This window comes from Syngnathoides biaculeatus, chromosome 22 (assembly GCF_019802595.1).
Source record: "Syngnathoides biaculeatus isolate LvHL_M chromosome 22, ASM1980259v1, whole genome shotgun sequence".
In the NCBI taxonomy this organism is placed as follows: Eukaryota; Metazoa; Chordata; class Actinopteri; order Syngnathiformes; family Syngnathidae; genus Syngnathoides; species Syngnathoides biaculeatus.
In genome coordinates, this window is record NC_084661.1 from 3590981 (window position 1) to 3617366 (window position 26386).

At 42.2% G+C, this 26386-nt stretch overlaps 1 protein-coding gene across 3 annotated transcripts in view; it reads left to right on the forward strand.

The window, feature by feature from the left end:
• reep3b (receptor accessory protein 3b) overlaps nt 1–26386 on the forward strand; it is a 71764-nt gene that overhangs the window by 14415 nt on the left and 30963 nt on the right. For all 3 annotated transcript variants that reach the window (XR_009793657.1, XM_061810755.1, XM_061810756.1), the window contains exons 2-3: nt 8631–8703; nt 26024–26100. Coding sequence is in view for 2 of the 3 variants with exons in the window: in XM_061810755.1 (XP_061666739.1) it covers nt 8631–8703; nt 26024–26100 (150 nt within the window). In the remaining variant the exon portion in view is untranslated. The remainder of the gene's footprint in view (nt 1–8630; nt 8704–26023; nt 26101–26386) is intronic.

Genomic DNA, 26386 nt, shown 5'->3' on the forward strand with positions numbered 1-26386 from the left:
TCAAAAATGTAATGGAAAGATGAAAGTTCTAGAAATTCACCCATCACTGCAGCCCTCTGCCAGTTGAGACTTTATCGGGGAGTGGCCCATCAGAACCCAGTGCCAGACACGTGAAAGCACATGTAGAGTTTGCCAAAAAACATATGGATTCCCAGGCGATGAGAAATAAGATTCTTTGGTCTGATGAATCCAAGCTAGAACTTTTTGGGGCTAACTTCTCACTTCTCCTCACCTGACCACTCCAATCCCATCAGTTAAACATGCTGGTGACCGCATCATGCTGTTCGGGTGTTTTTCATCTCCAGGGACAGGATGAGTGGTTGCCATTGGAGGAAAAATGATTGTGGCCAAGTACAGAAATATCCCCGATGAACGTTTCTAGAATTTTAAGACCTCAGAGTGGGACAAAAGTTCACCTTCTAAAGAGACAATTTCCCTGAGCACAGTGGTCCCCGACCTTTTTATCACTGCAGACCGGTCAATCCTTGACAATTTTTCCTTGGGGTGGGAGGGAGATGTGTGTGTGTGTGTGTGTGTGTGTGTGTGTGCGTGTGTGTGTTATATAATAAACATGATAATGAATAATATAATAATTAAATAAATAAACGTTAATAAACACAAAAATAAAGCACAAGAACCAGCAATTCCACATTTCCGTCTTTTATCTAAATATACCCACACAACAATTTTTTAGCATTCAACACTCCATAAATGTTATTTTTCAACAGCTGAAATAAATTTGTCAGTTTGAACCATCTCCTCTCCTCTCCCCCTGCTTCAACTCTCTCTCTGTTGGCGATCACAGCCCTAATGCTCTCTTACTGTTTGCTATAGTAACGTTCAAACAATGCAGCCCTATGGGGGCACAAACCAGTGCAATCTGTAGGCCGGTCCCAAGCCCGGATAAATGCAGAGGGTTGCGTCAGGAAGGGCATCCGGCGTAAAACCTGTGCCAAACAAATATGAGCGTTCATCTAAAGAATCCCATACCGGATCGGTCGTGGCCCGGGTTAACAACGCCCGCCCCCGGCACTGCTAACCTGCAGGGCGTCGGTGGAAATTCAGCTACTGTGGGTCGAAGACAAAGAAGAGGAGGAAACCGGATCCAGCGTCAGAAGAAAAAGAGAATGCACAGAGCCTACAACTGAGTGTAGGGACTTTGAATGTTGGGACTATGACAGGAAAAGCACAGGAGTTGGTTGACATGATGATTAGGAGAAAGGTTGATATTCTGTGCATCCAAGAGAGCAGGTGGAAAGGTAGTAAGGCTAGAAGTTTGGGAGCAGGGTTTAAATTGTTCTACCACGGAGTAGACGGGAAGAGAAATGGAGTAGGGGTTATTTTAAAGGAAGAACTGGCTAAGAATGTCTTGGAGGTGAAAAAGTATCAGATCGAGTGATGAGACTGAAATTTGAAATTGAGGGTGTCATGTATAATGTGGTTAGCGGCTATGCACCACAGGTAGGATGTGACCTAGAGTTGAAAGAGAAATTCTGGAAGGAACTAGATGAAGTAGTTCTGAGCATCCCAGACAGGGAGAGAGTTATGATTGGTGCAGATTGTAATGGACATATTGGTAAAGGAAACAGGGGCGATGAAGAAGTGATGGGTAAGTACGGCATCCAGGAAAGGAACTTTGAAGGGCAGATGGTGGTGGACTTTGCAAAAAGGATGGAGATGGCTGTAGTGAACACTTATTTCCAGAAGAGGGAGGAACATATAGTGACTTACAAGAGCGGAGGTAGAACCACGCAGGTAGATTATATTTTGTGCAGACTATGTAATCTGAAGGAGGTTACTGACTGTAAAGTAGTGGTAGGGGAGAGTATAGCTCGACAGCATAGGATGGTAGTATGTAGGATGATTCTGGTGGTGGGTAGGAAGATTAAGAAGACAAAGGTAGAGCAGAGAACCATGTGGTGGAAGCTGAGAAAGGAAGAATGTTGTGCGGCCTTCCGGAAAGAGGTGAGACAGGCTCTCGATGGACAACCGAAGCTCCCGGAAGACTGGACGACGACAGCCAAGGTGATCAGAGAGACAGGCAGGAGAGTACTTGGTGTGTCATCTGGTAGGAAAGGGGAGAAGGAGACTTGGTGGTGGAACCCCAAAATACAGGGAGTCATACAAGGAAAGAGATTAGCGAAGAAGACATGGGATACTGAGAGGACTGAGGAGAGGCGAAAGGAGTACATCGAGATGTGACGTAGGGCAAAGGTAGAGGTGGCAAAGGCTAAACAAGAGGCATATGAAGACATGTACACCAGGTTGGACACGAAAGAAGGAGAAAAGGATCTCTACAGGTTGGCCAGACAGAGGGATAGAGATGGGAAGGATGTGCAGAAGGTTAGGGTGATTAAGGATAGAGATGGAAATGTGTTGACTGGTGCCCGTAGTGTGCTAAATAGATGGAAAGAATACTTTGAGAAGTTGATGAATGAAGAAAATGAGAGAGAAGGAAGAGTTGAAGAGGCAAGAGTGAAGGACCAGGAAGTGGAAATGATTACTAAGGGGGAAGTCAGAAAGGCACTACAAAGGATGAAAAATGGAAAGGCAGTTGGTCCTGATGACATACCGGTAGAGGTATGGAAGCAATTTGGAGAGATGGCTGTGGAGTTTTTGACCAACTTATTCAACAGAATACTAGCGGGCGAAAAGATGCCTGAAGAATGGAGGAAAAGTGTTCTAGTTCCCATTTTTAAGAACAAAGGGGATGTTCAGAGCTGTGGGAACTATAGAGGAATCAAGTTGATGAGCCACACAATGAAGTTATGGGAAAGAGTAGTGGAGGCTAGACTCAGGACAGAAGTAAGTATCTGCGAGCAACAGTATGGTTTCATGCCTAGAAAGAGTACCACAGATGCATTATTTGCCTTGAGGATGCTCGTGGAAAAGTACAGAGAAGGCCAGAAGGAGCTACATTGTGTCTTTGTGGATCTAGAGAAAGCCTATGACAGAGTACCAAGAGAGGAACTGTGGTACTGCATGGGTAAGTCTGGTGTGGCAGAGAAGTATGTTAAAATAGTACAGGACATGTATGATGGCAGCAGAACAATGGTGAGGTGTGCCTTAGGTGTGACAGAGGAATTTAAGGTGGAGGTGGGACTGCATCAGGGATCAGCTCTGAGCCCCTTCCTGTTTGCAGTGGTAATGGATAGGCTGACAGATGAGGTTAGACTGGAATCCCCTTGGACCATGATGTTCGCAGATGATATTGTCATATGCAGTGAAAGCAGGGAGCACGCAGAGGAACAATTGGAAAGATGGAGACATGCACTGGAAAGGAGAGGAATGAAGATTAGCCGAAGTAAAAGAATATATGTGCGTGAATGAGAAAAGTAGAGGGGGAAAAGTGAGGCTACAGGAGAAGAGATAGCAAGGGTGGACGACTTCAAATATTTGGGGTCAACAATACAGAGCAATGGAGAGTGTGGTCAGGAAGTGAAGAAACGGGTCCAAGCAGGTTGGAACAGCTGGCGAAAGGTGTCTGGTGTGTTATGTGACAGAAGAGTGTCTGCTAGGATGAAGGGCAAAGTTTACAAAACAGCGGTGAGGCCGGCCATGATGTACGGATTAGAGACGGTGGCACTGAAGAAACAACAGGAAGCTGAACTGGAGGTGGCAGAATGAAGATGTTGAGGTTCTCGCTCGGAGTGACCAGGTTGGATAGGATTAGAAATGAGCTCATTCGAGGGACAGCCAAAGCTGGATGTTTTGGAGAGAAGATTCGAGAGAGCAGACTTCGATGGTTTGGACATGTTCAGAGGCGAGAGAGTGAGTATATTGGTAGAAGGATGCTGAGGATGGAGCTCCCAGGCAAAAGAGCGAGAGGAAGACCAAAGAGAAGGTTTATGGATGTGGTGAGGGAAGACATGAGGGCAGTTGGGGTTAGAGAGGAAGATGCAGGAGATAGGCTAAGATGGCAAAAGATGACACGCTGTAGCGACCCCTAACGGGACAAGCCGAAAGGAAAAGAAGAAGAAGAAGATAGTAACGTTCAAACCTTCAAAATAAGATACAGATACGACACGAAAATGAATTTAATGTACATGAAAATTTTAACTCACCATAATGCTAATCCCTGATCTTGTTTCTCTGCAACGAGATGGACTCATCTGCGGGTCACGTAAGACAATGACACCAGAAGTGTGTTGATTATGTCTCGTCTCGTTGTTGTTGCTTTAGGTTGCTGTTCCTTTTAGACAAACCCGCTTTACACAAAGTGGATGTCAGAAAAGGCAACTGTGTTTTCAGTCCTTTGGTGGCGATCTCCGGTTATTCTGCCATGACTTTAATCCAGAACATCAGCACAGTTGTTGTCTTGAAAATACTTTTAAAGGCAACGTCGTTTGCGACATGCTTCATTCACCTGGTTTGTTGATAAATGGGTCGCAGATCCATCACTTGGCAGTTTGTGGGTCCTTTTTGGTTGGGAAGTATCGCTTGAACTCTTTTAATAGCAAAGACAGGTGATCGTGCACCACCTGGGAGAATGGAGGTTCAGTCTCCCACAAAATCCACGGTAATGTTTAAAACATGCCTCTGTTCACGCGCTGTCCCCACAAATCCAGTTTAAATTCAGCTACTTTATCTGTCATTTTGAAAACTGTTGTCATTTTCCCTTGAAGTGACAGATTGAATTCATTGAGCGGACTGAATATGTCGCACAAATAAGCCAGTTTTGCGACCCATTCCTCGTCACTGGAATTTTATGCCAGTGGCAACGACTTTTCTGAGAGAAATCTTTGCAGTGGCTCTCGTAATTCAAACACTCTTGCGAGTGATTTCCTTCTGGATAACCATCTAATTTCCATGTATAAGAGAAGCCACGTGTGCTCTGCGTCCATTTCCTAACAAAGCACCTCAAAAAGGCGCGAGTTAAGGGCGTGTGCTTTGATGTGGTAAATAACATTCTTTTTATTGGAAGTTGTAGGCTCTTCTCTCTCTTCACTGGGCCTTTTCCCCTTCAAAACCAAACTTTCCAAAGACTCTGTCAGATTCCGCTTATCCGCAGGACTAATCGGGAAAAATGTCCTGACCGACTCCAATTACAGGGATTAAGTTTCCCCTTTTTCCTAGCTAGTTCTAACGCCGTGCACGCCAGCGGACGGGAGCTTTCTAAACCGGTGTCGAGATGAATTCTCCTAGGTGTGCTAACTGCGTTTAATTTTACAGAGCCAATCCGGTGTACCCTCACTTATTAATCCTTGTTGAGTAACCATACAGAGAAAAAGGGTAATATTATGAGCACTCCATTTTTACATTAGCTTCATCTCTTATGAATTGATTGCAATTGTTACTGACCGAGTAACTTCAACAATCCTTGTTGGCATCGTACGGATTTGTTTTTATATTAAGGCAGAGTTTTTTCACTGAACTAGCTTTTAGGATGGGTTTACAACTAGGTGTTATTAATGTCGTCGATGGTAATCATTAAAGAGTCAAAGTACTTAAAAGCATTAGATCTTGAAATTGAAATGAATAAAAATGAAAGCTGTTAAAGTAATTAAAAGTAATAGATCATAAAATAAATATCTTTTTGAGTGAGCCTTAAGGGGTGATCAAGTCCTATGGAGCCTGAAACCCATGTTAGTAATAAGGTATTTTAGGGATAAGGTATTTCTGAACAGCTAACTAGCCCTATTTCATGTCCACAATATCGATGGCGTACCCAGTAATTACAGTGAAGAAAATAAGTGTATGAACACCTTGCTATATTGCAAGTTCTCCCACTTAGAAATCATGGAGGGGTCTGAAATTTTCATCGTAGGCGTATTTCCATTGTGAGAGATAATCTAGAAAGAAAAATCCAGAAATAACAATGGAGGATTTTTTTTTTTAATGAAATTTGACAGGCTGCTTCCAAAGTTATTTCATTTATGTTTTAAAAATTCACAACGATATCCTGTCTGTTTTTTCTTAGTTTAATACAGAATTATTGTTTGTAAAATATATTTTGCAGTGACTTGGTGACAGCTAAATGATGCTCCCAAAAACTTGTATGGTGAATATTTGCTGCCTGTATTTAACATACAGAAGTAGCTATTTGTGGACTGTATTGTCTGTGTTTTCATGCTTGATGAGGTTGTGCAAAGGTGGAATTTTAACATTACACACTGTCTCATTCTGCACTATTTGATTGACTGAATTAAAAAAATTCAAAGGCATAAATTTTGCTCAGTCAGCTTTCTGGTACACTCAAGTACTTTGGTATAGGATTGCTAGTTTGTTAAATTGACAGCATAGATGCATTCCCGTTGATGCTATTAGAATATTGTCTGACAATTTTGACTCCCGCTGAGTTCAATTTGTTTAACAGTCTCTGTTGGTCCCTTTTCTCTCTCTTTGGCGCTCTCCCCCAACAATGTATCGATCCAGATTTCCCACCTTACATCTGCGTACAATTCTCATTGCTTTCAAATGGCTTGTTGAATGTGACGCTTGAGGTAGTCTAGCTTCCATTGTGTCCACACATTTCTTTTTGAAAACTTGCTTGCTACTTTGGCTTCGCAACATAATTTTCAGACCAGACCTTTCTCACTTAAAAAGGAGAAAATCTCATCCAGTTTCACCACCTTTTCTCCTATTTGCACATACTCCGACAGTCTTTGCAACTTAAAATAACGGCATTTCTTTTATTAAATTTTTACTTTCTCCATTATCGATGGTAAACACAAGCAGCATATCTAGCTCGCCTTGGCCAGACCACTTTGCTAACTAAACACCGGTGGTTGGTGGCGGTTAAAGGAATAGGCCGCTGAACAATGAAAAGCCCTAATCCGATAGGTCATATTATTTGTACTGTACTTGGAAAATTTGAGGTTTTTCCGATATCATTTAATGGTGTTTTTATTGGCATTTACGAATTTTCATGGGCGCCGCCATTTTTGCGAGCAACATGACCTACTTGCCTGGATGTGACTTATTCTATGCGTAAACAAAGAAATCATGACCGATTTGTAGTTTAATCACATGCAGTACCACCACCATTGGACACCTGAAAATGCCCTTCTGTATTGCGACATTTTGCCATAATTTGGATAGAAATAACCTGAGGAAGGCTCAGTGGCATATTCTGCCCAGTAAGAAAAAGAAACGTTTCAGGACCCAGTGGCTCACGAAGTGTGGTCGCCCTGAGCTGTATGACATATGTACAGGTATTTTGTGCATTTATTTAAGACCAACAGTTTTAGAGTACAATAAGTCTTTGAATTCTTTTAAATAATATTATGATGTTGCTAACCAATAATGACAAAAGTACTTCTTACCATTAATGCAACGTCTTGTGCTTTCATATGTCATTCAGGCATTGACACTTCCATCCGTTCATTGTGACCGTAATTCAATTTGATTTGCCATCATCATAGTACAATGGTGAACAGTTCTTGCCGACTATTCGTTTGATTATCTTGTCTTTATGCGAAGTTGGCAAAATGTTGATTGGCAACGTCTAGTACGAATGTTTTGGCATACTGCCCATCTGTGAATTTAAACACACAGTAAAACCGTCCCTCTTCACAAAGGCTGTCCATTCTTGTTGAAAACTTCAGTACTCCTCATATTTTTTTCTTTGAGCGACCTTTGTCAAACGTTTCCATAATTATTGTTCCACACAATTGCCGTTTGAGCGTTCTGCACCTGTGGTTAATTAGCGAGTCAGACTCCACATCATTCCCGTCCGAATGTCCATCCAAATCATCTTCTTTTTCTTTCAGCTTGTCCCATTAGGGGTCGCCACAGCGTGTCATCTTTTTCCATCTTAGCCTATCTCATGCATCCTCCTCTCTTAACACCCACTGTCCTCATGTCCTCCCTCACAACATCCATCAAATGATATCGGATTAACCTCAAATTTTCAAGGTACAGTTCATATGACGTGACCTACCGGATTAAGGCTTTTTGTTCAGAAGATTATTCCTTTCAGGATGCTATTATTGTGAATTGTGGCATTGGATGTACCAGGCAGTCACCCTCACTCATTGAATCTCATTGCAAAATGGCACAAACTGAATACTTGCATGTTATAGTTTTACTTCAGTTTGGATTTTTATTTTTTTGTGTGAAATGCAGAATGTCTGTGCGCAGAGACCATATCAACATTCCGCAATTGTGCAAGTGCACAGCTTGGAGGGAACAGTTACAGCTACCAATTTCATGCAAATCTGCCCCCCAGGGCATCCCTCACCACCCCCCATGCAACGTTAATTTTTTGTCACCTTTTTCAAGCCTTTGGTGTTTGCATTTCTGATAATTACAGTAGATATCGTAAGAATCTTTGTCCAGTGCAGTGATTCCCAGCCAGTGTGCCAGTGGCACATTTGTGAGGCGTGAGAACTGGTGTGCATGGGAAATGATCAAAATTCACTTAATTAGTAAGAAAAATAATGAAACATAATGGCTTTTTGGTCAACTATCCAAGCCAGCGATGTACAATAGAGTGACTGATAGAACAAATAAATGCTCTTTTATCAGAGGTGTATCAATTTTTTTGTAGCATTTTTGATTCTACATGGCCCAAAAGATTTTTCAAATATAAAATATGTGCCTAGTTCCAATAAAGGTTGTGCTATGACAAAATGAAGTAATAAAAGATTACTGTGATAAATAATAAGCTTTATGTTGTTTCCTTACAGACTCTTGTTTGGGACCCTGTATCCTGCATACTACTCCTACAAAGCTGTCAAGACAAAAAATGTCAAAGAATATGTAAGACATTATTCAGTTATCTCTCTCTCTCTCTCTCTCTCTCTCTCTCTTGCTCTCTCTCCCCCCAAAAATCCACCTACCTATCCAATCAACCACCTGTCCATCCATATAAAAGAACTTCCAACATAATGTCACTCACAATGCTGACATTGCTGCAGACAGAGGAAAAACAAAGATTTATGTACACAGATACATTGACATTATGCAGCTCATTATAACCAAAAGTAAACTCGACAGAGATATCCCAGTACACTTCCCTGACACAGCAAAGGCACCACACCTCCACAATCAGGAGTGCTGGATTGTTTGTGCCCAATCACTCTTTCCTGCATTTATTACAATAAAGGTGCTTTTCCATAATGATTAACAGGCACGTTTTAGTACATTAGTTCCTGGGACAAAATGTATTAGGGGCCTGTTATTTTGTGTTCACACAGCAGTCGAGGTTCCTGAAATGTTCATGTGTATGACATTCATAACATGGCAGAAAGTACTTGCACACGACCTAGAATGTAGAGTGAAAAATGGTTGGCACACTTAAATGTTTCTCATAATCAAACAAATGTAAATAAAAGTCAGTAAATATATATTTACACAAGTAAATATATTTCTCATAAACAAATTTAAATATTAAAGATGACAAAAAACACAAAATGCGGTTTGTAGATGTTTTTTTATTATGGGAAAAATAAAATCCAAACCTACACAATCAATGGCTCTGTGTGAGAAAGTGATTAACCTTCCCCCCTGTTAAAACATAACTTCAGTTTATTACCCCTGAATTCAATTTCTCTAGCCATACCCAGGCCTGATACTAATCACCATCATAAACAAATTTAAATGTAAAAAACTACACAAGTAAATACAAAATGCAGTTTGTAGATGTTTTTTCTTATTATGAAGGGAAAAATAAAACCCAAACCACACAGTAGCTCTGTATGGAAAAAGTAATTACCCCCTCCCATTAAAATATCATTTTTTTCATACCTGAAATCAATTTCTCTAGGCACACCCAGGTCTTATCCTGCCACACTTATTTTTAAGAAAGACATTCCTCAAAGAGGACCTACCTGACAAAGAGAAGTAAACCAATAGATACTCAAAAACAATAATGAGATCATATTCATATTCATATCATAATGAGAGCTAAAGAATTTCAGGAACAAATGAGAGAAAATAATTTAGATCTATCATCTTGGAAAAGGTAAAAAGCCATTTCTAAAGCTTTGTGACTCCAGTAGAACACATTGAGAGCCATTATCCAAAAATAGGGAAAACAAAACAGTGGTCAACTCACCTAAGAAAGGTATGAATCAGTTCAAGAAGTGAATCCATTGTATTCACTTTTTTTAACGAGTCTTGTGAATGACACAACACTACTGTAATTTCCGGCCTATAAGTCGCGACTTTTTTCACACGCTTTCAACCCAGCGGCTTCTGCGGTGATGCGGCTAATTTGTGCATTTTTTGTAACGGCCGCAAGGGGGCGCTCGAGCGGAAAAGGTAAGAGTGAGACCGGTGGAATAAATGTGCCGAGGAAGTGACTTTTACCTGTATGTTTTTATTTTTTAACTGGCCCTGTTAGAGCTGTGGTAGCGTGTTACTGCCGTTTCTCACTGATTTTTACCGGTATGTTTTTTTTAACCGGCCCTGTTAGTGCCGCGCTAGCATTAGCACTATGCTAGCGGTAGCGCCGTGGTAGCGTTTTGCTGCTGTGTTACTGCCGCATGTCAGTGATTTAGGTATGGGTTTTTTTTGGACTGGCCCTATTAGTGGTGTACTACCTTGTTGCCATTGTGTAGCTGTCGCGGCACTTTTTTTTTTTTTTTTTTTTACCAGCCCTATCCGTGCTACCGCGTTGTTGCTATGTTACGCTAAGGTATTAAAACTTTGAAAACTCTTTCTGTGTACTGTCTTTCTTTGGAAATAACTTGTTTCAATGTGGGACCTTGCGGCTTCTAGACAGGTGCGGCTTATGTGTGTACCAAATGGTATTTCCTCTACAAATGTACTGGGTGAGGCTTATAATCAGGTGCGTGCTGTAGGCCGGAAAGTACAGTCCTCGAGTTCTGCCTGCTGTTCTGTCCCATCCCCTCCCCCACCCGGAAGAAAATGGATAATGCTTAATTTGCAAATGCACAGTAACACACTTGAATCTGGTGTCCTTTTATATTTTAAATGTGCATGCACATCTGCGCAACACATATGGGCAATTTAGAGTTACCAATCAATGTGTGTTTTTGGGATTTGGGAGAAAACTCAGAGTGTCCAGATAAAACTCATGCAGGCACTTGGAGAAAATGCAAACAGGACAGAGGCAGGGCCAGGATTCTAACCCTAGTCCTCAGAATTGTGAGGCTAACGCTCAAACGGGTCATGTCACCATGCCGCATTATCTGATAATTTTTAAATACCGTATTTACATGACGGCAATGGGTAACTGGGTAATCTCATTTTTTTTACGAAATGGACACAGCAGCTCATAATGCCAAACGCCTTATGTGTGCACCGCCGTCCAAAATCTGTAAAATACTGAGAGCATTTCCTGCTGACACGCCACTTGTATAGAGGAAAGCGGACATTGAAAGGACAACATGTGGGCGTTACTAGGGAAAGTGCTAAAGGCAACCCTCCACCCACCCAAAAGGTATGGGTTTTGTGTTAACATCGTTTTGGCTAAGAACCCCCAAAAACGGGACCAACAAAGGGACACGCTTAAGAAGCAACGTTTAAACTGCAAGCTATCAGACTCAGAGAAATACGGGAATCAAGCAGCGATGAGAGAATTCAAGATCAACGAATCCATGGTGCTAAAGTGGGGGAAGCAGGAAAAGGAGCTTCACCAAGTCAAGAAGATGAAGCTGAGTTTCCGTGTGAACAATACAAGGTAGCCCAAGTTGGAAGAGCTACTCGAGCAATGGATTAAAGAAAAAAGAACAAACAACTGCAGTAGAAAAAAGGCTCAACAAGCTAGCTATTATTCCACAAGGCTTGACGAAGTAACTTCAACTGCTGGACATCGATGTAAATATGGTGTACAAAGTGAAGTTGCAAGCGGTGTGGGAGCGATTGATGATAACTGGCGAGCACAGCTTCATTAAGACTGGGAAGCAGCGCCGGCGAGTTACGCCACAAATTGTGAATCGATTGAGGACACTTGGGGTAATGTCTGCGTCCACTGTTGTTCGAAAACCCAGCATCATATCTGAGGAGCCGCATGGCAACAAGACAAAATGACAATGACGAGAGGGAATCTGGCATGTTGGATGGAGAACTTGCCCATCTGTTCATTTCGAATACAGAAGATAAGGACTTTGATGGATTTATGGACAACGATTAAAAAAATTAGTACGTATGTTGTTAAATACTTCAATAAAGTACAACCGTACTCACTGTTTACCTTGTTAAATACTTCAGTAAAGTACTCTTCTTCTTTTCCTTTCGGCTTGTCCAGTCAGGGGTCAAGCGTGTTATCTTTTTTCATCTTAGCCTATCTCCTGCATCTTCCTCAAACCCCAACTGCCCTCATGTCTTCCCTTACCACATCCTTAAACCTTCTCTTTGGTCTTCCTCTTGCTCTTTTGCCTGGGAGCTCCATCCTCAGCACCCTTCCACCAATATACTCACCCTCTCACCTCTCAACATGTCCAAACCATCGAAGTCTGCTTTCTCGAATCTTGTCTCCAAAATATCCAACTTTGGCTGTCCCTCTCATGAGCTCATTTCTAATCCTACCCAACCTGCTCACTCCGAGCGAGAACCTCTACATCTTCATTTCTGCCACCTCCAGTTCTGCTTCTTGTTCTCTCTTCAGTGCCACCGTACATCATGGCCGGCCTCACTACTATTTTATAAACTTTGCCCTTCATCTAAGCAGAGACTCTTCTGTCAAATAACACACCAGACACCTTCCGCCAGCTGTTCCAACCTGCTTGGACCCGTTTCTTCACTTCCTTACCACACTCACCATTTCTCTGGATTGTTCACCCTAAATATTTGAAGTCCTCCACCCTCGCTATTTCTTCTCCCTGTAGCCTCACTCTTCCCCCTCCACTTTTCTCATTCACGCACATATATTCTGTTTTACTTCGGCTAATCTTCATTCCTCTCCTTTCCAGTGCATGTCTCCATCTTTCTAATTGTTCCTCTGCATGCTCCCTGCTTTCACTGCATAATATCATCACAATATCATCTGCGAACATCAAGGTCCAAGGGGATTCCAGTCTAACCTAGTCTGTCAGCCTATCCATTACCACTGCAAATAGGAACGGGCTCAGAGCTGATCCCTGATGCAGTTCCACCTCCACCTTTAAATTCTTCTGTCACACCTACAGCACACCTCACCATTGTTCTGCTGCCATCATACATGTCGTATACTATTTTAACATACTTCTCTGCCACACCAGACTTACGCATGCAGTACCACAGTTCCTCTCTTGGTACTCTGTCATAGGCTTTCTCTAGATCCATAAACACACAATTTAGCTCCTTCTGACCTTCTCTGTACTTTTCCACTAGCATCCTCAAGGCAAATAATGCATCTGTGGGACTCTTTCTAGGCATGAAACCATACTGTTGCTCGCAGATACTTCTGTCCTGAGGCTAGCCTCCACTCCTCTTTCCCATAGCTTAATTGTGTGGCTCATCAACTTTATTCCCACAGCTCTGAACATCGCCTTTGTTCTTAAAAATGGGAACTAGAACACTTTTCCTCCATTCTTCAGGCATATTTTCGCCCGCTAGTATTCTGTTGAATAAGTTGGTCAAAAAATCCACAGCCATCTCTCCAAATTGCTTCCAGACCTCTACCGGTATGTCATCAGGACCAACTCCCTTTCCATTTTTCATCCTTTGCAGTGCCTTTCTGACTTCCCCCTTAGTAATCATTTCCACTTCCTGGTCCTTCACTCTTGCCTCTTCAACTCTTCCTTCTCTCTCATTTTCTTCATTCATCAACTTGTCAGAGTATTCTTTCCATCTATTTAGCACACTACTGGCACCAGTCAACACATTTCCATCTCGATCCTTAATTACCCTTACCTGCTGCACATCCTTCCCATCTCTATCCCTCTGTCTGGCCAACCTGTAGAGATCCTTTTCTCCTTCTTTCGTGTCCAACCTGGTGTAGATGTCTTCATATGCCTCTTTTTTTAGCCTTTGCCACCTCTACCTTGGCCCTACGTCGCATCTCGATGTACTCCTTTCCCCTCTCCTCAGTCCTCTCAGTGTCCCACTTCTTCGGTAATCTCTTCCTTGTATGACTCCCTGGATTTTGGGGTTCCACCACCAAGTCTCCTTCTCCACTTTCCTACCAGAAGACACACCAAGTACTCTCCTGCCTGTCTCTCTGATTACCTTGGCTGTCGTAGTCCAGTCTTCCAGGAGCTTCTGCTGTCCATTGAGAGCCTGTCTCACCTCTTTCCGGAAGGCCGCACAACATTCTTCCTTTCTCAGCTTCCACCACATGGTTCTCTGCTCTACCTTTGTCTTCTTAATCTTCCTACCCACCACCAGAGTCATGCTACACACCACCATATTATGCTGTCGCGCTACACTCTCCCCTACCACTACTTTACAGTCACTAATCTCCTTCAGATTACATCGTCTGCACGAAATATAATCCACCTGCGTGCTTCCACCTCCGCTCTTATAGGTCCTTATATGTTCCTCGCTCTTCTGGAAATAAGTGTTCACTACAGCCATCTCCATCCTTTTTGCAAAGTCCACCACCATCTGTCCCTCAAAGTTCCTTTCATGGATGCCGTATTTACCCATCACTTCTTCATCGCCCCTGTTTCCTTTTCCAATATGTCCATTACAATCTGCACCAATCACAACTCTCTCGCTGTCTGGAATGCTCAGAACTACTTCATCTAGTTCCTTCCAGAATTTCTCTCTCAACTCTTGGTTACATGCTCCCTGTGGGGCATAGCCGCTAACCACATTATACATAACACCCTCAATTTCAAATTTTAGTCTCATCACTCGATCTGATACTCTTTTCACCCCCAAGACATTCTTAGCCACCTCTTCCTTTAAAATAACCCTTACTCCATTTCTCTTCCCATCTAATCCGTGGTAGAATAATTTTAACCCTGGTCCTAAACTTCTGGCCTTACTACCTTTCCACCTGCTCTCTTGGATGCGCATTATATCAACCTTTCTCCTAATCATCATGTCAACCAACTTCTGAGCTTTTCCTGTCATAGTCCCAACATTCAAAGTCCCTACACTCAGTTGTAGGCTCTGTGCATTCCTCTTTTTCTTCTGATGATGGATCCAGTTTCCTCCTCTTCTTTGTCTTCGACCCACAGTAGCTGAATTTCCACTGACGCCCTGCAGGTTAGCAGTGCCAGAGGCGGGCGTTGTTAACCCGGGTCACGACCGATCCGCTATGGGCTTCTTTAGATGAACGCTCATATTTGTTTGGCACAGTTTCTATGCCGGATGCCCTTCCTGACGCAACCCTCTGCATTTATCCGGGCTTGGGACCGGCCTACAGATTGCACTGGTTTGTGCCCCCATAGGGCTGCATTTCATTCATTCAGTAAAGTACAACCAAACTCAGTTTTGCTCCCGGTGCCTTTTTAAATAGCGTGCATGCATGTTCCTGTATGTTTTAAGCTAGTGTGCCTATATAGCTATATGCTTTGCTAGACATGTATGTAAATAGCGTTTGAAGTGCTTGTTTTGTGTCAATTATTTTTTCACCGATCATTCTGGTTGTTTTGTTGTCTGCTGGTTGTGCTGTTTTGTTTGCTGTGGTGTAATGATTTTGGTTTAGTGTGACCCCGTGGGTGAGGATTGACTGGTAACTTGCTTGCACTGGTCGTAGTGGTGGGAAAAAATATGATTGCTCACCTGCTTGCAAAAATAAAGGTGCAATTATGCCTCACTCTCTCATGAGCGCCATAATGCTTGCACCCAATAATATGGTGTGCCTTATGTATCAGTTAAAAACTGAAGTTGCACCCGCAAATGAGACTGCATCTTTTAATACTATGCGCCTTATGGTCATGAATATATGGTACATTTTATAGTCAATGTATACATTATTAGAAATGGAAAAATGTGGCAGTGCATGTAATATTTACATTCTGTTCTAAACATACCAATAGAGATCATCAACCTACCATGTAATGTTGACATTTTTATTGCTCCATACAAATGGGTACAAATACAGTGCACCTAGCTTCATCTTTGTTTTAATGTTACAGAGTTATTCCAAAATGCATTGCATTATTTTTTTTCCCCTCAAAAGTGTACACCCAACACAGCATAACAATTGGATTTTTTTAAATGTTTTTTCCCCCAGATTTATTTAAAATAAAAAAACAAGGAAATGGGATGTAAGTACAGTATTCCCTGCAATTGCCACAAAGCTCAAAATTGAACTCTGGTGCATCCACTTGTCAGAAATTTTGTTGCTTTAACATGATTTGGAAAGGCAAAGGCCAGTTTATAAAAGGTCTCACAGTTGGCACTGCATGTCAGAGCACAAACCAAGCATGAAGTCTAAGGGATTGTCTATAGAAAAATAATTGTAATTGAGGCACAGATGTGGGAAACTGTACAAGAAAAAAAAAGATGCCTAGTGGCTCCATCAGCCGTAAATGCATTTAATGGATGTAGAGAAATGTGGTCGAAGTCTTCCTGGTGCTAGGTTGCCTCGTCAAAGGGGCGGAGTCAGAGAGGTGACCACGGACCCAATGGTCACTCTGTCTGCAAAAAAGATTGAACTATTTGGCATGAATACCAGATATCATTTGCAGGATACTCGGCACACACATAATCTGGCCAATTCATTCACTACAGTCAGCATAGTGCTGGAAGCAGTATTTTGTGGGGATGTTTTTCAGCAGCAGGAAGTGGGAGAATAGTCAGAATTGAGGACAAGATGAGTGGAGCAGTGTATACAGACATAATGAATAAAAACCTGCTTGAGAGCACCTGACCTCCAGACTGGAGTAACAATTCATCTTTCAGCAGGACAATAAAATTGCTTTTAGGACGACTCTGTGAATGTCCTCGAATGGCCCAGCCAGAGCCCAAACTTGAATCCAAGTGTTGTCTGGAGAGATCTGAAAATGACTGTACATAGACACTCCCATTTACACAAACATTTGAGCAGACTGTGAACTCTAATTGATGTGTAAAATGATTTCCATCCTTCCGTCTTTCTGATTATTATTTTATTTTTTGGGCATATTTATCACCCTTAAGTGTCTCAGATCATCAAACCCATTTAAGTAATTATAAAATGTATTTTCTAAATCATTTAATTAGTTTTTACAAAAAAATTTACCAGGTGAACACTTATCAAAAAGTTTTTTTTTTTTCCCTTCAGTCCAATGCTGAACTGTATGAGTCTCTCACCCAATCAAGGGGTTGAATGCAGGCTGAAGAAAAATAAAATGACAAGTGATTTCAAATGTTTCACTTTTATCTCAGATAATACAGCTGTGTTGACATTTTGCCATTCTTGGCGTGTATGAACATTTCAGGATTTCCATTTTCCATGTTTCCAGGAGTTGGGCAGCTCAACTAAGATTAGAGGACTCGTCAAGTGTCAATGTAAATTTACTACTTATGAGAACACAAACTAAACTTTTAATGTCTGCAGACACGCCACCAATACATCTGGAAATGGTGTCAAAAGAAAGTGGGACTATTTTTTTTTAGCTGCTCTAGGTCTAAGCATCTCATTTATAATTGCTTAACAGGTGGGAAGAAATAATCTCTTTGCCACAGTGTGACCTTTTCAATTTGGCTACAGGTTCAGCAACATGATAGCTAGCTTTAAGGGGTTTCTTGTATCTTTGTGTTTTTCCTCATCAATGTTGCTTGTACCTCCCTTTGTGCATGACTGTGAACAACATATTTTGTATTCTTGTGCTAAAGTGGAGGGTGTTTTGTTTGAAGATGCCGTTTGACCTTACCTGGAACCATTGAACTGCTGGATACTTTTTCATTGCACACCAAACACAACAGAATCATTATCGTTGGATCCGTGGTGAGATTAAAACAAAATTAAATAGCTTTTGCTATATTGACGCAGACCAGAGACTTTCCATAGGTAAACCATCTTTGGTTTCTTTTCACCTTCAATCATACTTGGGCAGTCATCTGAGTCAGAATTATGTCCATAGTTAGCATCTTTCCTTTTCAAAAAGCTGTCCATCACGGTCACCGTATAGCTTCGCTCACAGCAATCCCACTATCGCCACCTGACGCATCACTAATCAAAGTAATTAGCTACCTGTTGCCACCTCCTGATATAGGAGCATATTACATGATTACTCTGCCCATCATTGGACAGCACGGACAGTTGGCTTCTGCCCATTATCTACAGATTCATTTTTGCCAATTAGGTGAAATTGAATCGTTTCCCATAAATATTTTAGAATAGTACAAGACATCAGAACAGTGCTGAGGTATGCTGCAGTTGTAACAGAAGAATTTAAGGTGGAGGTCGGACTGCATCAAGCATCTGCTCTGACTCCTTCCAGTTTGCAATTGTAATGGTTAGGCTGACAGATGAGGTTAAACTGGAATTCCCTTGAACCATGATGTTTGCAGATGACATTGTGATCTGCAGTGAAAGCAGGTAGCATTTGGAAGAGCAATTCGAAAGATGTAGGCATGGACTGGAAAGGAGAGGAATGAACATTAGCCGAAGTAAAACAAAATATATGTGCGTGAATGAACTGGGTGGCGGGGAATGGTGAGGCTGCAGGAAGAGGAGATAGTGAGAGTGGTGACTTCAAGTACTTGGGGTAGACAATCCAGAGCAATGGTGAGTGTGGTAAGGAAGTAAAGAAACTGGTACAAGCAGGTTGGAACAGCTGGCGGAAGGTGTCTGGTGTGTTATGTGACAGAAGATTCAATGCAAGGATGAAGGACAAAGTTTATAAAACAGTGTTGAGGCCAGCCATGAGGTAAGGATTCGGGATAATGGCACTTTAGAGACAACAGGAAGCAGAGCTAGAGGTGGCGGAAATGAAGACGTTGAGGTTCTCTTTAGGTGTGAGCAAGTTGGAAAGGATTATAAATGAGCTCATTAGAAATAAAGAGTGTACGTGAGAGGCTGGTTTAGAACGTGGTTGGAGACTGTAACTGGCCAGTCTCCTGATCAGAGACTATTTCTTGTCCCTGTTTTTTATGCATTAGTCCAGCAATTAGGTGATAAATCTAACGGGGCTCATCAGCGGGACAGCCAAAGTTAGGTGTTTCGGAGAGGAGTTAACGAGAGCAGACTTTGATCATTTGGATACATACAAAAGTTAGTGAGAGCAGGCTTTGATGGTTTGGATACATACAAAGGGGAGAACACAAGTACAGTAATCCCTTGTTTTTCATGGTTAATTGGGACCATAACCACCTGCGAAAAGTTGAAAAACTGCGAAGTAGGGGTGCATGTACGTTTATGTGGGTACCAGAACATTTAAAATATGTAAACAGTATTTTTACCTTGCATATTTTTAGACAAAAGGAGGTATTTAGTTAGGTCTTTAATGATAAAACCTTATATATAATATATACAGTATTATACATTTATAATATTATAAAACTCTTACTGTATTGTATTACTAGTTATCCTTCATCACTCGGAAACACTTCCGTTGGAGGCGCTGCGATGTAGCTGAGTTTTTTACATTTGAGATAGGGAGTTATTTTTTGTGTATTTGTGGGTACCAGAATGTTTCAAATATGTCAACAGTACAGTATTTATTCTTTGCATATGTTAGACAAAAATTACAACAGTGCAAGTGTCCATTCTCGAATTATAAAACCTTATGCTACACAATACCATTTTTATTGCAGTACGAAATTAACATTCTTCACTCAGAGAATCTTCTGCTGGAGGTGCTTGCAGTGTACATAGTTTTTTACCTTGGAGATTGAGTTTTTTTTTTGTGTATGTAGGTACCAAAATGTTTAAAAATGCATACATTACGTATTTGTACTTCATATATTTGAGACAAACATTTTCAACAATACAAGTATCTAGTTAAATCTTTATTAAAACCTCATGCTGCACAATAACATTTTTATTTGTAGGTATGTGATTAACATAAAAGTACAGAGAAGGTCAGAAGGAACTACATTGTTTTTGTGGCTCTAGAGTAAGCCTATGACGCAGTAGCAAGAGATGAACTGTGGTACTGCATGCGGACGTCTGGTGTGGTAGTGTTCGAAAAGTACAGAACATGTATGAGGGCAGCAGAACAGTGGTGAGGTGTGCCGTAGGTGTAACAGAAGAATTTAAAGCCCAAGTGTCATCCCTATTAACATTCTAAAATAGCTATTGTAATGAAAAATACATATAACATTATTCACTCCAATGTCTATACAAAAAAATAAATGTGAGCGGAGAGCGCGTCATCCATGCGCAAAGTTGCATTCGCCAATGAAAACACGCGGTGCACCCTAACTATGGGAGACAAACATGCCCCTTCTGACACGGAAGCTCTTTTGGAAAAGGAGAACACCACACAACCAAGTGAAGTTACCGGGGCAAAATTACACTATTGTTTCGAGCCCTCAAGGCAATATTACACTATTGTTTCGAGCCACATTCAGATGATATGCGATCACGGCCAAACCGCATCCACTTCCGCGGCGGAGATGAGCCATTCCGGATGAGCCGGCCAGTGTTTGCTCATGACAGAGCCGAGCCGTCCTGCTTTAGGCGGGTGTTCACAGAGGCCGCAGTACTGAGCAATACAATCAAGCCGGGGCGCTTTATACGCGCACGTGGCTGAGTGAGGCATTCTCGGCCGGGGTCTTCAGAGCTGCCCCCGTCCCCAAAGCCCGACGCGCAGCCTTCGCAGAAGCAGTGACCGCCGAATGCGGTGCCTCAGCCGACGTGGCTGATTTTCGGCACCGTGGTGGCATATAATGGAACCGAGCCGTGCTGCTTTTAGGGGGATGTTCAAAGCCGCCGCAATAGTGGTTGAACCGGGGCCGGGGCGCATTACTGCCTAACTGTTATTTGGAACCCACCAAGCTCTCGTCCTCTGCACCCGCGCAATCCATTTTTCACGACAAACTGGGTCTCTTGCATACTTATGAAGGCTAAATCCATTCTTCCGAGTGTTCAAGCAATGACCAGCAATGCAATGAGCCGGCATTTTGGCTAACACGACGTAACAACGAGCTTCCTTCCCGGAGGTAAAACTAATGGAAACAAATGAGTCCACTTGTGGGCGCCGCTGTCCTTTACGTCACTTCCTGGTTCTTCTCGAAAACAAATCCTTCGAGAGGATTTTCATGGCGGGAGTTACAAAAAGCTGTATACGTCAAAATCATGTTTTGTGGTGAAAAACGCATGGGCCCATATTGGCTGACGTTTTTTCATTAATAACATACTAAAAATCATCCATTTCATGACCTTTAAGGTGGAGGTGGGATTGCATCAGGGATCAACTCTGAGCTCCTTCCTGTTCGCTATGGGAATGAATAAGCTGACAGAAGAGGTTAGACTGGAATCCCCTCGGACCATGATGTTTGCAGATGATATTGTGATATGCAGTGAAAGCAGAGAGCAGGTGGAGGAACAATTAGAAAGATGGAGGCATGCACTGGAAAGGAGAGGAATGAAGATTAGCCAAAGTAAACCAGAATATATGTGTGTGAATGAGAGGGGTGGAGGGGGAAGAGTGAGACTACAGGGAGAAGAGATAGCGAGGGTGGATGACTTCAAATACTTGGGGTTAACGATACAGAGCAATGGTGAGTGTGGTAACGAAATTAATAAACGGGTCCAAGGAGGTTGGAACAGTTGGCGGAAGGTGTCTGGTGTGTTATTTGACAGAAGAGTCTCTGCTTGGATGAAGGGCAAAGTTTATAAAATAGTAGTGAGGCCGGCCATGATGTACGGTGGCACTGAAGAGACAACAAGAAACAGAACTGGAGGTGGCAGAAATGAAGATGTCGAGGTTCTCGCCCGGAGTGAGCAGGTTGGATAGTATTAGAAATGACCTCATGAGAGAGACACCCACACTTGGGTGTTTTGGAGACAAGGTTCAAGAGTTCAGACTTCGATGGTTTGGACATGTCCAGAGGCGAGAGAGTAAGTATATTGGTAGAAGGGTGCTGAGGATAGAGCTGCCAGGCAAACGAGCGAGAGGAAGACCAAAGGGAAGGTTTATGGATGTGGTGAGGGAAGACATGAGGGCAGTTGGGGTTAGAGACGAAGATGCAGGAGATAGGCTAAGATGGAAAAAGATGACACACTGTGGTGACCCTTAACGGGACAAGCCGAAAGGAGACGAAGAAAAGGTACGTGATTAACATTCCTCACTCGAAGAATCTTCTGCATGAGGTGCTGATGGTATCTTTGAAGAAAAACATAGTGATTGGAAGTTGGTCTGTTTTTTTTTTCTTCTGCTTCAAAATTCCCCGATACAAGGACATAACCCTGTCAACACAGTTGCTAAACTCAAAAGCTCGTACCATTTTGGCATCTGTGTCTTGTGCAAATTCTTCCTCCAAATCACGACGAGCAGCATCGATTGTTGTCGGTGAAGGAAGCCTCCCGATACAGAGGCACGCTTTTGAGGCCGTAACTCTTTTGAAATTTTTCAAACCAACCTTTGGTTGTCAAAAAGCCTAAGGGGGTGAATCGCCCTTTGCAGCCCGAGTGCTAGCTTGAGGTTCTTCAGCACTTTCTTCAGCCTCTTCATCAACGTCACCGAGCCTTTTTCTGCAATCTGCTACCCACAAAGGTAACTCATCATCCATTCGTATAATCCACTTACTTCGCGGAGTCACCACACGTTTATTAAAAGTTATTGAAACGATTTTACAAATGTTTGCCTCATTCTTCTTTATGTAGTGCACTGTGGATTCATTCATGCCATAATGGGTAATGCCAAATGCGTAACTTCTGGTGTCTTTGATGATATCCACAAGTTTTACTTTGATGGTTGTCATCATCATCCACTTTCCCTTGGGCACTTTGGAGGAAGTTTTCCATCATCACAGCATTTCGGTGGCATTGTGAACACAAGAGGTTAACGCGCAAACAGTCAACTGAAAAGAAAATGGTGGAAAGGAAGGACACAGGAAAACGTGGAACAAAAGTTTCTGGGTGAGAGGCTTCAACGATGCGCAGCCTATTCGCTCAGGAGATATATCCAATCGCTCTCATTGGTCGATGTCTGTGGACCAATCGTGTGCCTTGTATCAATCCATCTCCACTGTAAGATGTCAATATGGCTGTATTTTTCCAAGTTTTTTTGGGGGGAAGGGTGGGGGATCGGGGTGAAAATAAATTGTAAAGCACTGAAGCCACAAAAAGTGAAGGGCATAGTAGTGAGGGAACCCTGTATATTGGTAGTATATTATGAGGATTTAAAAATAAAACTATCATCCATCCATCCATTTTCTTTGCTGCTTATCCTCACGAGGATTGCGGGGAGTGCTGGACCATATCCCAGCTGTCAACGGGCAGGCGGTGGGCGACACCCTGAACTGGTTACCTGCCAATCGCAGGGCACATAGAGACAAACAACCACACTCACAATCACACCTAGGGGCAATTTAGAGTGTCCAATTAATGTTGCATGTTTTTGGGATGTGGAAGGAAACCAGAGTGCCTGGAGAAAACCCACACAGGCACGGGGAGAACATGCAAAGTCCACACAGGTGGGGCCGGGATCGAACCCAGGTCCTCAGTACTGTGAGGCCAACGCTTTAACCAGCTGATTCACCGTGATGCCCTTAAAATTATCAATTACATTTAAAGTGGTTTGTTACAGTTCTATTTCAAACTAGCGGCATAAGCTTTTCCTCAATAAGACAATATTTATGTACATGCTGAGCACAAACTCAAAGCTATAAAACATAAAAAAATAAAAAAAACCTAGTGTACAGTGCAAGAAATATTCATGAGGAAAAAAGGAAGTTTTTAACCTGGATTTGAGGGCAGTTGATCCAGATGCCTCCTGGACACCTCCCTGCTGTGGTGGTCTGGGCACGTCCCACCAGAAAGAGACCCCGAGAATGACTCAGGACACGCTGGAGAGATTGTATCTTGGCTGACCTGGGAGCGCCTTGGGATCCCTCTGGAAGAGCTGGATGCAGTGGCCGGCGAAAGGGTAGTCTGTACATCCCTGCTAAAGCTACTGCCCCTGCGACCCCGACTCGGAGAAGCAGTAGAAGATGAATGGATGGCGTTACAATACCATCTCAGTGTTGTGCCCCTGTGAAAGGTTCCTCTGCGGCTTCCAAAAAGTGGTAACTCTGCGGGCACTTTTATCCTTTTTGGGATCCAGTGGGAGGAATCAATCACTTTGTGCAGCAAATGCACAGACACTGTGGTACCCACTGGAATGTCTTACAGGGCTCCGGACAGGGCATTTTTCTTCTTGTTGGATCCTGCATTGATATTTGCCCCTTTGATGATGATGATGATGAGGCTTTTTGGCCAGAAAAGGCTGGTTCGAAAAATGTAAAAAGATACGGTCTCAGAAACGTGCTTCTGTATGGTGCTGCTCGTCATTATATAGAGGAAGAGTTTCCTGACCTCATCAGTGAGGGATTGCGGGAGATGGGTTTTTAACATGGATGAAACAGGCCTTTTTTGGAACAGGACGCATATGCGTTCTTCTTCAAGGACCGTATTTACGATCACGATCGCCATCAACACATGCCAGCCTCTTTGCCCCTCTCAGAAGGCAATGAATTGATGAATATGTGTGTGTGTGTGTGTCCGCGTGTGTGTGCATGTGCGTGTGTGATTATGTGAGGGGGGGGGAGTCTTACTGTTCACATTTCTTGGGGGTTCTGGTACCCATTCACTGCAAAAAACAAACGATTATACTGTACATGACAGACGCAGAATAAATGGCTGTCTCTGAGATGATCAATAAAGTCACTTATCGGATCGGCAAATTATGATATCAAAACTGATCAGCAAAAAATGCTCAGTATCAGTGAATCCGATCAGGGTGATCAAATGGGTATCAAGTCTTCTAAAGACTGAGGGTGACATTACTTGCTAATATATAACCTAACTGACATCCGGCAAGAATGTGAGCTCAAATCATCTGCAGGCACATCTCCATTCTGAAGCTAAGCTTGTACTCCCTGTCGAGCTTTCTACTATTAACACTTTTGTTTCCTTCCTCGGAAACTTATTTGTATTTATATGTCACATACATCACTTAGGGCCATCCCCTCCATTTATTCCTAAACTCTGTTGCCCATTCCCCCTTACACTCTTAATCTATTATTAAACCATAACACATTTAGACAAAGAATTTAAAGGGCCACCTGACAGACCCATCTGTACAGTTCACATTCTGCCACAAATGGAAAGTGATCCTTTTTGTGATGGCATTTGAGGTGAATTTCGGAAAAAAACGTTTCCGTCGGATAGGAGCAAAGGATACTTTGAGACAAAGCCCTTTGGGCTAAACTAGGTTGATTGAACAAGCCATTGGGTCTTAACAGCAGTTTTCAAAATCAAATTCGCTAAGATCCCCCCTGAGAATCTCAGTCATAATCTTATAAAGTCTTGCATCTGTGGACATTCTCCCGCCACTAAGCCTGATGGGTTCACTGAAGTTTGAATTTTAAAACTTACTCACGATCGTTCGTGTCACTTTTTCCTCCACCGGGTGGCCCTCTTGTCATTGAATGAACCATATGTCACCTGCGACTTCCGTTTGGTGCATCAAAGTCTGGAGCATAAATCACTTCAATGTAAAATCTCAATTGTTCGTTTTGATATTACAATAGCAATAGCAGACGCCTCCAAGGTTACTCAGAGAATATATTGTCCTGTAAACAGCTGGAAAGATGTGATAGATAAGCATTTGGTCCCAAGACTGGAATTTCCCTCCTTCAAGTAGATCCCTCTTTTGCAGACACAATGCTATAATTTCAAAATGTCTGTTTTAGGTGTATTTTGGCAAATATCTTTCTGACAGATTAAGTACGGAAGCAATTTTATCTTTGGTGGTTTCTATCACAAAAAAGAAGACATCTTTGCAAAAATGAAAAGGTACGAGTCATCACAAGTTATTACTCCTATCCGAAGAGCAAGCAAAGAAACACCTTTTCTTATATAGAAGTGAGACAAAAGAAAACCATTATTTGTCCAGGTGAACTCAAACCCATCTTTTTTTTTGGAATGGGTACTTGCTGACGAAGAAAAACTAATAATGGAACAATAATAAATGTGGAGGGTGTAAAGAAGCAATATATGGGATATATTGAATAAACATTTTTCAACTCACAATTATTTACTTTTTGTGTCTGAGACTAGACATTGCCTTGATTAGTTTGTTTTGTCACTGCGTACTTGTAGGTCCGGTGGATGATGTACTGGATTGTTTTTGCCCTCTACACTGTGGTGGAGACCATCACTGACCTTACACTTGCATGGTGAGTAAACCTAAAAAAAATCTCGAAGTCTAGTGCCTGCTCACATGATGAGTTCGATGTTGAGTTTTCGTACAACTTTTGAGGTGTGGTTCCCCCAAAAATGTTGTTTGCTAGCCTCAGTTTAACCTAATGGTAAATTCCACAGGTATGGAGTTTGTTAGCCATGTTTCTCTAATGCATGGGTCGGGAACCTTTTCGGCTGAAAGAGCCATAAATGCCAAATATTTTAAAATGTAACTTAAGAAGTCTTAAAATATTTTTAAAACAAATACAGGTGTATTTTAGA